Raw genomic sequence first — 12500 nt, forward strand, 5'->3', positions numbered from 1 at the left:
TTATAGATGTATCCCTAAAATAAAATGAAAGCCCATTGGGAAACTCCAGTGAAAGCCCATTGGGAAACTCCAACTCCCATTGTCATTGTGACACAGCACTCCACAGCACACAAGTGAACACAGCACACTGCACACAACGAAATTGCATTTATGCCTCACCCGTGCAAGGGGGCAGCCCTCAGTGGCGCCCCATGGGGAGCAGTGCAATGGGACGGTACCATGCTCAGGGTACCTCAGTCATGGAGGAGGATGGGGGAGAGCACTGGTTGATTACTCCCCCCACCAACCTGGCGGGTCGGGAGTCGAACCGGCAACCTCTGGGACGCAAGTCTGACGCCCTAACCGCTCACCCATGACTGCCCTGTTACCAAACACTACCAGTGTTACCAAAATAGTTTACAGTCCCTGGAGCAACATGAGGTTACAGTAGGTGCCTTGCTCAGGGGTACGTCAGCCATGGAGGGAGGTGTAGGGAGGCTCGGTTCTAACATACATTTACAGCTCTCATTACGATTCATAAAGAGGAAATCGTTTTAACGATTTAATGTTAACATAGTTGGCAAAAAAATTGACAGAAGGAACATTCTTTGGCGTAGGTCCAATCATCAGCCAGCATCTTGCATTAGCAGATGTTTCTAGAGCCTGACGTTGCCGTGCAGCAGGAACCAAACCTTTGACCCCCCCAGGCAGGTAGACTGGACCAATTGGCAACGGGACATTTGAGTCTTCATGGCAGAACTAGAGCAGGCTTGCAGTATATTTCACAATGACAACAGGGCACACAAGTCTCTCTCTCTCTCTCTCTCTCTCTCTCTCTCTCTCTCTCTCTCTCTCTGACACTGCTGTCCCTCTTGTTCTCCATAGGGTTTCCTAGGGATTCCAGGGCTGAAGGGAATGTCGGGGTACGAAGGACTAGACGGCCCCCCGGGATTTCCAGGCCTTGTGGGGTTTCCAGGCATGCACGGACACAAGGTACGTATATGTTATTTACACGCGCGTGTGTGTGCGTGTGCGTGTGCGTGTGCGTGTGCGCGTGCGCGTGCGTGTGCGTGTGCGTGTGCGTGTGCGTGTGCGTGTGCGTGTGCGTGCGTGCAGGTGTATGTGTGAGAGGTCATGGGTGAGGTTGGGAGGAGATGAACTGAGATAAAAGGGACATTATGTGTGCATGTACTGGTACATCATACTGTATAGGCCTATATGTATAGACACTTAAGTACACTCATGTGGTACATGGGCAGTCATGCGCGCATGCACACACACACACACACACACACACACACACACACACACACACACACACACACACACACACACACACACACACACACACACACACACACACACACACACACACACACACACACACACACACACACACACACACACACACACACACACACAATCTTTCCTTCTTTTTCTCTCTCTCTCTCTCTCTTTGTTTCTCTGGGGCCCTTATAATCTTTACTTTAACAAGTGGTTAACCCCATCATCACATTAAATGATAGGTCAATTGCCATGACCTTAATACGTTTCATAACCTCCTTTAGAATGAAAACCTGTCTCTGGACCACATCACATTTCACCCTTGTAATATTCCCCTATTGTGTTTATTATTGTTAAATACATTTAAAAACAATAACATAATGTATATGCTATGTTGTCTTGTACACCGGTCGAATATTGGAGTTAGTTATAACTTTTTGTCATAAAATATCAAATTTGTTGTATCATGTTCTGTCTCTATTAGAGTCAGTTCAGACAAATATCCAAGACGATAATATGCTGTGCCACTTAGTTGGGCCACATAACTGCTGTTCAATCATCAGAAAGATCATTTTAGAATCCAACTTGTACAGAACATTGAAATCAGCTTAGAGAAATAAGTTCCTGTAGAGTTCCGTCCTCCCATAATCCACGCTAATCTTCAAACCTTTTATTTTCCCCTTAATCCCCTTGACTCTGTGGATTGAAGTTTGCCTGCATTTTGCAGGCTAAGTGCTCGGCGCAGGAGAGAAACAGTTGCTGTGTTTCTTACTTCCATGGCTGGCTAAAGTAGTAATTCATTAGCAAAGTGATCATGTGTATTCAAGACTCGTTCTGAGCTTTTCTGTGAATCATGTGAGTGTATGTTGGTCCCAGAACTCAAGGTGTACCCACTAGTCACCAGTTTTCGACGTCTCCGATTTATCGTCTTCCATAATTGGTATTTTGTCTTCTTCTTGGTCACATGCTGTGCCGCTTCCCCGTAGAGCATCTTTATTAATCCCAAAGGAAACTAAAGGTGTTGCGATGTGCATAAGAGGATGACCTCTAAGTCTAGACTTAACACGTTGCGTAACAGCAGAGGTTTTTTTTAAGGGGCCACCAGGGCAGAGAAAGTGAGATTGAGTAGGTGGAGGAGCAGGGAGTTGATTGAAAAGGGGCCCATAGGTTAACCCCTTCAGGTCTTGAGGAGAACACAGCACAGTCCTTGCGGCGTGACACCCCGCTGGCCATTGCCTGACTAAAAACACACGCCTGGCATGCAAAGCAAACTCAAAACCTGCCTTAACCCTATTCAGACTGGGCTTTTTTGGCATTACTGGGCCTGGGGGTGGGCTCTTTTGACCCCCCCCCCCTCATAACTCATGAACGAAATATGGTATGAACACCAAACTTTGGGAAGATGATCTACATATGGACATCTATGACTGACATTATTTTTGTGTCATTATTTGGTATTATGACGTCATTATGACATCATCTGATTATAATGCCCAAAATCTCGCCATAATGTATTTTCCATCAAATTTAGGTCATGTACTTAAATTTTAATGATTACATGCTTCAGACCACTTAAATGCTCTCAAGGCTGTCTGATGCTAATGGAAATAACAAAAAAATATGAAAAAGGAATAATAATGAGACTTAGATCAGTGATTTTCAGTCAGACATACCTGTCAGAAAACCGTTACCATGGCAACGGCAAAAATGATAAACATGATCTTTTGGCGCTAAATTGTAGCCAACTAAATTTGAGAAAAAGTCCCCAAGTTTCGTAGTCATAGCGTAAGTCGTTATGGAATTACACAACATCAAAGTTGGTGCGGGCACTTTTAGCCCCCACCCCAGTCTGGATAGGGTTAACTCCCAAGCGGTCCATTGAGAGGAGCACCGAGAGTTGACCCACTGCAGTGTTGCTCTGCATGAAGGTGTTTTGCTTTTTTCCCCCTCTTTCTTCCTTCGCCCTCTCTCATTACCGCTTCCTACCCTACTTCCACGACACGTGAATCGATAAAAGAATGAGAGTCCTGTCTCTGGCCGGCGGTTGTTTGTCTTGGCACCTGGCAACCGCGGAATGGAGGCATCTGCCATGGCAACCCCAGAAAATCAGGCCTTCTAGTTCTAAATAAACAGGAGATGAGGGAAGAGATAGACGCCAGCTCCTGTTTCCTCTCCAAACAGACCCAACGCCATTCCTCCTCCTCCTCCTCCTCCTCCTCCTCCTCCTCCTCCTCCTCCTTCTCCACCTCCTCCTCCTCCTTCAGCACCACCACCTCTAGTGTCTGGCCAAGACTTTTAGCGCAGTTACTCTCACTCTTCATCCTCTCCATTGCTCTCTTCCTCTCCTTTCGTTCGCTCCTATCTCAATGTCTCTTCCTCTCTTGTCACGTTTTTTCTCTCCTTCATCTCCCGCCTTCATCACTCACTTTCCACTCCGTCCTCCTCTTCATCTTCATTACACACACAGAAAAAACCAAAGCAGGTCTGCAGTACATCAGACATCAGACACCACATATCAGCCCTATGTTTTATCTCTGCTCTCCATGGGAGAGGGAGGCCAGGTACGCTGCCTGTGTCTGAGCTATGTGGATCTCCCGCCAAGTCTTATGGAAAGGTTGGAAAGAACTGGACTGTTTTGACCAACTGATATCTAAAAAAAATACAAACTTGATACTGAATGACCTCCCATGATAGGGTTTTTAAAATGATTTGACAATTGAATATATTCCTCCATAAAGTATTCATTATGACTGGGAACTCTTCTACTCTTACACTTTTTATGCATGAAAAGGTGTAGCTTCTCCAATTTTGAATTTCCAATAGTTGATATATTTACCTGCAAAACTTACTGTACCTTGTTCATACTAGTAAACATTTGTTTAATACTTTGTAAATACTTATGAGAAGATCAAAGTTGTGAATAAGCAGCACAATTTCAATGAGCAGCAATGTGGTACCTACTCTGGCCACAAACCAACATACTGTACTTTCCCTTTGAAACCAACTCAACCCAACATGATGCTCACTTTGCAACAAGGCCAGGCCAACAGGTAGCGCTCTACACCACCCCAATACTCCCATCACCAAAGGAACAGTGGCCTTCATATTTATCCCTCAACCTTTTAAACCCTTCACCCTCCTCCCCCCACTCTCGTCTCTCTCTCTCTCTCTCTCTTGCTTGTTTTTCCTCTGGTTTTAAACATGGTCATGGGTTTCTGTGAGGGACTTGCCAGCAGTGTGGGCTCAAACACTGTACGTGCTGCTTCTCACTCTGCCATCTGCAATTCCCATCCACCACTCTTCTCCTCAACACTCATGTGTTTCTATCAATTTCTCTCTCTCTCTCTCTCTCTCTCTCTCTCTCTCTCTCTCTCTCTCTCTCTCTCTCTCTCTCTCTCTCTCTCTCTCTCTGAAACACACACACACACACACACACACACACACACACACACACACACACACACACACACACACACACACACACACACACACACACACACACACACACACACACACACACACACACACACACACACACACACACACACACACACACACACACACAGGCGCGCGCACATGTGCATACACACGTACACACCACACACTCACAGAGAGCTTGCCATGACACTGTAGAGAGTGTTTGTACTGTAGGAGCTACACTTTTTAAACAACTTGTCAAACGGTGGTGTAGAGACGTTTCAAACTCTGTGGTGTAAAGCTTCCCTTTGATGCATGTCACACATGCAGTGCTGGTTACCCGAATGGCATCATAGCTCAGCCCCAGTGTAGTGTTTAGTTAATCTCTAATCCATTTGCTGTGTTTGGGTGCTGCAACTCAGGCACGTGCCGTATCCAAGGAACCAAAGACTCAAAGCACATCAACATGTTTAGGCTCCAGAGATGTTTGAAGTGCCTCTTTGGCATCACTTTTAGCTGGTTGGTTTTTCATGCTTTTCTGTTGCCTTGGTTTGCTATTAATCTGTATAGTATGTATGTTGATGAATATTGCAATGATAAAAGATGAATATTGTTGTGTTACAAGATTGTTTACTCTACTATCTTTTGCACTGTATACAAAAAACATAGATGACAATAAGTGCAAAGAGCATAGGTTGTGTTACTGTCTCAACGCTCTCTGTTACAGAATTCTTTCAAAGTATTCAGAGTTGATCCAAACAGCAGAATAATGCTCTCATTACTTTAGAACGACTTGGGGCCAGAAGCTTTTAATACCGGAAAAGAAAGATCTTAGACTTCATCCTCAGCCAGCTCTCCTAGATACACACTTCCTTGGAAGCATGAATCAAACAGCAGGAATGCTCTCAGCACCATAGACACAACCCTTCATCACTAACAGAGTCGGACATCGCGAGTTTAGAAAGTTAAAACCCTACCACATATACACTGTACAGGGTGTCCCGAAAAAAATTAGAATTAAATCAATGTAAAAGAGGTGTTAACATAGACTCCAAACACAAGGCAAAAGGGATGAGACGGGGCAAAGCAATATAGTGATGTGCATGTGTAAACCAAGGATGCCCCACAATGTCATAACTGACCGACTGGCTTTGGTTTCTACTTCGTAGAGTCCTCATGGTATTCAAGGCAGTGTTTGTCTTGGATAAAAAAAACCTTTCAATTGAATTGACCTAGTTAATACAGTATTTGAACAAGTTAAAAATGCCAACATGTTTCAGCCTCAGTGTAGGCCTTCTCTTAACTTTTGTTTCTGCTCCGTAGGGTCCCCGTGGCATTCCCGGTCCCGAGGGCCAGGCTGGCATGCCAGGGCCCAGGGGCAACCTCGGCTTTCCCGGTCCAGTTGGCGACATCGGACCCCCGGGCATGAAGGTACAGTACTAGCTGCACACAGGGCCAGGCCATGCCTTACACAGTAAGAAATGCAGTGAAAAGTCATCACTTAGGGAGGACTCTGTTACCAAAAGCACTCCAGAAGATGTTAATACGCCCTCTAAGTGTGAAATTAAGACTGCTTTTTTATTGTGTAACAGTTGTGTACTCCTGACATCTTTTATAAAGCAGATTGTGGACTTGAGGCAGTGGCAGTACCCTGCCATTGGCAAACGGGGACTTTTAAGTGTTTTTGGACACTCCTTAAAGGAATGCCTTTGTTCAGATAGTCTATTATGTGTGAACCATAGACCCAGATGTGTGATGAGAAACACACTTGCATGAGAAACCATCAAAAGGACCACAGCAGGATTGACTGCTTTTGTCAAACTGTCCATCTGGCCATAGTATTGCCGTATTTTGACTGAAAGTCATTTGACTGAACTGGACTGAACTGTCCCTGACGATGGCATCTGGGCCTGGTCTGGTTCTCCGCAGGGTGAGAGGGGTCTTCCAGGAGAGAGGGGCTCTGCTGGCATCAAGGGTCGGGAAGGCAGCGATGGGGACCAGGGCAGGAAGGGCGATCCAGGATCCAAAGGAACGGCGGTGAGTACATGTCATGTCCTGCAATGCTGAAATGCTGTAACTATAGTACATGTTGACTATACATCGACAATGAGAAAAAATGCCTTAACCCCCATAATCCAACGGTGTCATTGACATTGAAAAGCTGGCTACCATCATACTACACTACTATGACATAACACAGGGCCTTTAGTAAAGCACTACGACTTGGTCATTGCCATTATGGTAACAGAAAATGTATAACGCCGTGTCTTAACTGGTTCATGTTTTGGGGCGCTTGATCTTTTGCATCCTTTGGTATTGTTTATACAACCTCTTGGGGGTTAGGTCCATATATGGTCTCGCTGCCCATTGGGATCCAGGTTCGGGTTCAGGCTGGGTCATTTCTCAAGTACAAATGACACAGTAAAAGCAACAGCCCACCAAGCAATATGTTACGAGGCTTTGTTATCACTCTGAAATGTACATGCCATGGCGTACAGGAGTTGGAGAGCCCTGAAAAATGTAAGCTGCTTGCAATAAACGTGTCGTCTACATATAAATATCATGATTTATAATGACACTAGACGACGTGTCCTCATGGTACACCAAGGGCCTTTTTAGTTGATAGATAGGCCTCGGATTAAGTTGTTTTATGCACTCTCTTCACTAGAGACACATAATGTTCATTGGAAAGCTCATTGGCCTTGCAGCTGGAGAAAAAAAGCCCCTTGTATTTTTTTGTCATCACTCTTTGAAACTTATGCAACCCACTGTTTGGGCCGCTCTGTACCCAAAAAAGAACCCCCCCACACGCACGCACGCACTCACGCACACGCACACGCACACGCACACACACACACACACACACACACACACACACACACACACACACACACACACACACACACGCACCTCTAATCCAGGAGTGGAACTATTTATAGTAAGTGGTCTGGAGGGAAGCTTTACTGTAGCTGCGGTGAGCCTAATAAGTATTGCCGCCACCGCCGTGGGCCGCCTCCAGTGTCTTTCCGACACTTGGATCCCCATGAGCCGAGCCGAGCCGAGCCGAGCTCTGGAAACATCCTGCCCGGCGCTGACGGCTTATGTAACAGGGGCTGATGGGAAAGGTAGGGGTGTGTGTGGTGTGTGTGGTGTGTGTGTGTGCGTGTGTGTGTGTGCGTGTCTGTGTGTGTCTGCGTGTGTCTGAGTGTGAGTGACGGGTGATTAGAGGTGTGTGTGAATGGAGAGGAGTGACCTGTGTGTGTGTGTGTGTGTGTGTGTGCGTGCGTGCGTGCGTGCGTGCGTGCGTGCGTGCGTGCGTGTGTGTGTGTGTGTGTGTGAGTGACGGGTGATTAGAGGTGTGTGTGTGAATGGAGTGTGGGGAAGTTTGAGGGACCTGAAAGCGAGGAGCTCCATTGTGTCTTATGTAACCGACGACTGGAGGAGGCTGAATGAGGCTGGAGGCTGAGGAGGAGGAGGAGGAGGCTGGAAGAGGAGGAGGAGGAGGAGGCGGGAAGAGGGAGAGGAGGCAGAAGGAGACTGAAGGGAGAGAAGGGAGGAGGAGGAGAAGGAGGGAGACTGGAGTAGGAGGAGGGAAGAGGGAGAGGAGGCAGAAGGAGACTGAAGGAGGAGAAGGGAGAAGGGAGGAGGAGGAGAAGGAGGGAGGCTGGAGGAGGAGGAGGGAGACTGGAGGAGACTGGAGGAGTCGTATGGAGGCTGAATGAGGGAGAGGAGGTAGGAGGAGGCTGGATGAGAGAAGGTGGGTGGTGAAGCTGAAGAAGGGAGCTCGGAGGAGACTGGAAGATGAGAAGGAAGAGACTGAAGGAGGCTGGAGTAGGATGGAGGAGGATGCAGTGCTGGAGGTGCTACATTGAGTCTTACTATGTAACCGGCGGCTAAACGAGGTTGGATGATGGAGGCTCTATGGCTATAGGAGGGAGGCAGGATTGAGGCTGGGTGGGTGGCGCTGGCTTCCAGCAGCCGCAATGGAAATGGAGCCGGAGGTGCGGGCCCTCAGGTCAGATCACCTTACCCTTGCGGCCAGGGCGGCTGCTGCTCCTGCTGTCTCCAGTCTCCAGCCTCCAGTCTCCAGTCTCAGACAGTCCCAGTGGTGGTGGAGGGTGAAGGTGGGGAAGCGGGCATGAGTGGGTGATTGAGTTGAGTGGCGTGAACAGAGTAAATGTAGTGCTTTTTTTTACGGTGAGGAGTGGGGTGGTGGGTACGGGGTGGAGTGCGTGGGTCGTCGAGTTGAGTTTGAGTGAAGGGCGTGAAGGGACTCTTGCTGTGAAGGGGCGTGGATGCAGGGGGTAGAGACCCCCCCACCCAAACACACAAACATGCACACACACACACACACACACACACCTATACACCCACATACACATACACACACACACACACACACACACACACACACACACACACACACACACACACACACACCTATACACCCACATACACATACACACACACACACACATACACCCCCATACACACCTATCCCTACCCCGACCTTGACCCCTTCCCATCTCTAGGTGCAGACAGACAGTACCCACACTCTCAGGCAATTCCCACTTCACAGCGTGCTACAGCTTTTTCCATGTGTGTTTAATGTACTGTATGTGTGTGTATGGTTCTGTGTGTATGTGGTGGTGTGTGTGTGTGGGGGGGGGGATGTTCCTGACAGGGCTGGACTGGTAATCTGGCATACAGGGCATTTTCCCGGTGGGCCGATGGTGCCCAGGGGCCGATACTGTTGTTGTGGTTGTTTTCCTGGGGGTTGGCCCACAAATTAGAGGGGGAGGCCCATTGTTTCATCACCAATATAGACAGTGGAGATCGTATAGCCAGTCAAGATATCGTATGAAAGTGGCCTGTGTGTCTTCGGGGCCAGTTTATGCCAAAATGCCCGGGCAACGTTTTGGTCCCAGTCCAGCCCTGGTTCCTGAGTACCTTGCCAAGGCCAGACAAAACAACCTGTGCCTGTGTAAGGAGAGATGGGGAGACGGGAAGCGGCGCACCGCTGTGAAAGTGGTTCACACCACCGCTCTCTCCCTCTCTTTCATTTGCTCTGTCTCGCTCCCTTCCTCCCTCTTTCTCTCTCTCTCTCTCTCTCTCTCTCTCTCTCTCTCTCTCTCTCTCTCTCTCCCTCGACTCTCTTTCTCCATCTCTTGCTCTCTCTCGGCCCCTCGCATCGTCGCTCCATCATCGCTCTCTCTCTCTCTCTCTCTTTCTCTCTCTCTCAATCTCTCTCTCCCTCCCTCGACTCTCTTTCTCCATCTCTTGCTCTCTCTCAGCCCCTTGCATCGTCGCTCCATCATCGCTCTCTCTCTCTGTCTCTCTCTCTCTCTCTCTGTCTCTCTCTCTCTCTCTCTCTCTCTCTCCTTACCATACCCCATTCCCTGTTCCCCCGACCTCGCTCTCCTGTTGCTTTCTGGCTTGAATGACAAATGGAGCTCTTGTCAAAAAGTGGGCGTTTATTCTCTGTTTCCTGCAGGGGGAAGCAGGCGACCCAGGTATGCGCGGCCTCCAGGGATTCCCAGGCCCAAAGGTCAGTGCTCAGTTCTCCCTGTCTCCTTCACAAGCACCATTTACATACTGTGTTCTCACAAACACACACCGCACTACTCTCATACTTACACACACCACACACACACCGCACCATTCTCACACTCTCTCTCACACACACACACACACACTACACCATCCTCATACTCACACTCACCACACACCGCACCATTCTCAGTCTCACACACCGCACACCGCACCATTCTCACACTCACACACACACACACACACACACACACACACACACACACACACACACACACACACACACACACACACACACACACACACACACACACACACACACACACACACACACACACACACACACACACACACACACACACACACACACACTACACCATTCTCATACTCACACTCACCACACACCACACCATTCTCAGTCTCACACACCGCACACCGCAGCACTCTCATGCCATTCTCAATAGACACCGTCCCTTCACACGTACAGTACCACCACCAGACACTGTCCCCGCTACTGACTACAGTATATGAAGTGTTTATTTGCAAAACGGAGTATCTCCATTTTGTAGAATGTTGGGAACTGGACATTTTTGTATTGGGCACTCCATTGAATTGCATTGCAAAATGCATTTTATATAGGTCAAAAAATGTTTTCAAAATAATTGAATGCTAAGAATTCATACATAGGTGATAGGACCTCTGAACAGACATTTTCAATAATAAAATGCAAAAGTCAAAAAATGGAGATAAACCGTTTTGCAAATAAACCCTTCAATATTCTCATGGCATTCTCACTAGACACTGTGCCTTACCTGTAACCTACTGTATTCTTTGATCACACACCAGACACCAGACCTGTGTTTCTACTGTCTGTATTCTCATGCTACCACAATTGACAACAGACAGGTCTTGCTACAGTACAGACTGTATTCTCTGATCACACTCCAGACACCGTACTGACTGTATGACCCTCTGACAGTGCTTCTTTTGTTGTTGTCCACTCTGTGATGATTTGATAAAGATGGTCAGAAGAGTAAAAGTATGCACATGTAGAGTGAATCTGAGGAAGACCGAGAGGTCGAAACGTCATTGCCAATGAATGAATGAATAAAAAGAAGAAAAAATAACTTAAAGAAGAAAAATCCAAAGGAGTGTGCGAACCTTTTTCAAAAAATATATAAAAGTATGCACATTGCACCTTACTGACGCCAGGTTGCAGGACAAAGGCGTCTCGGCCCCTAGAGAGAGTAGAAGTCCACACACTGCAGCTCCGATTGAAAGACGTGCACTGTTTCGATCTATCAGGGAAGACCCAGCTGAATCGGAGCTGCAGTGTACAGACTTCTACTCTCTCTAATAAAGTTTAGATTGAACATGCAATCAGAATCAGAATCAGAATCCAGGTTCACGTGTGTATACAAAGAAGTTATCTTCATCTCTAAAAAATGGCAGATAAGAAGTTTACAATTATTTATAGCTTTTGCAGTAATGGCCTCTACTAGTATTGCTGTTCTCTGTCCTTGTTTGTTTATTTGCTTTGTTGTTGTTTTGTAGGGACCAGATGGAGACATGGGCTTCACTGGTGTTGCAGGTCCAAAAGGCCCGATGGGAGTCATGGTGGGTTCTTTTTTTATTCATGCTTAATTCAATTGAAACGGCTCCCTGTGTTTTGTCTTTGCCTGTGTGTGTGTGCCTGCTGTAATGTTGTCACAGTGCTGGACTACATAATACCTTGTTTGTACAGTGTTTTCAGATCATGTCCATGGTGAAACTATTCTTTAATAAATTGAAATTGAATTGAATTGAATTTAAATTTCGTCTCAGTGCTGTGCTGATGTGAAGTGCTCTGTGTGCAGGGATTCTCCGGTCCTGTGGGTCCTGCTGGGATGATAGGCCCTATTGGAATGCCAGTAAGTCTTTCACTTCCTCTGCTTAATTGAATTAGAAAGAATCACACATGTACTTTGACACATGTGCACACACATACACACACATAACACACACACACACACACACACACACACACACACACACACACACACACACACACACACACACACACACACACACACACACACACACACACACACACACACACACACACACACACACACACACACACACACACACACACACACACACTATGTCCCTGTCTCCCTCTCGCTCTCCCTCAATGCGCGCGTGTGTGTGTGTGCGCGATGTATAGAATTGCAGGTGCACTGTATCTATAAGTGTGTGTGCTGTGGACGTCAGACAGTTCGGCACAAAGC

The 12500-nt window shown here is 47.2% G+C and overlaps 1 protein-coding gene across 1 annotated transcript in view; it reads left to right on the top strand.

The window, feature by feature from the left end:
* LOC134450791 (collagen alpha-1(XXIV) chain) overlaps positions 1 to 12500 on the top strand; it is a 196981-nt gene that overhangs the window by 176242 nt on the left and 8239 nt on the right. The window contains exons 47-52 of the mRNA XM_063200774.1: positions 865 to 972; positions 6004 to 6111; positions 6610 to 6717; positions 10175 to 10228; positions 11785 to 11847; positions 12087 to 12140. Of these exons, the coding sequence (XP_063056844.1) occupies positions 865 to 972; positions 6004 to 6111; positions 6610 to 6717; positions 10175 to 10228; positions 11785 to 11847; positions 12087 to 12140 (495 nt within the window). The remainder of the gene's footprint in view (positions 1 to 864; positions 973 to 6003; positions 6112 to 6609; positions 6718 to 10174; positions 10229 to 11784; positions 11848 to 12086; positions 12141 to 12500) is intronic.

Source organism: Engraulis encrasicolus, chromosome 6, assembly GCF_034702125.1.
Source record: "Engraulis encrasicolus isolate BLACKSEA-1 chromosome 6, IST_EnEncr_1.0, whole genome shotgun sequence".
In the NCBI taxonomy this organism is placed as follows: domain Eukaryota; kingdom Metazoa; phylum Chordata; class Actinopteri; order Clupeiformes; family Engraulidae; genus Engraulis; species Engraulis encrasicolus.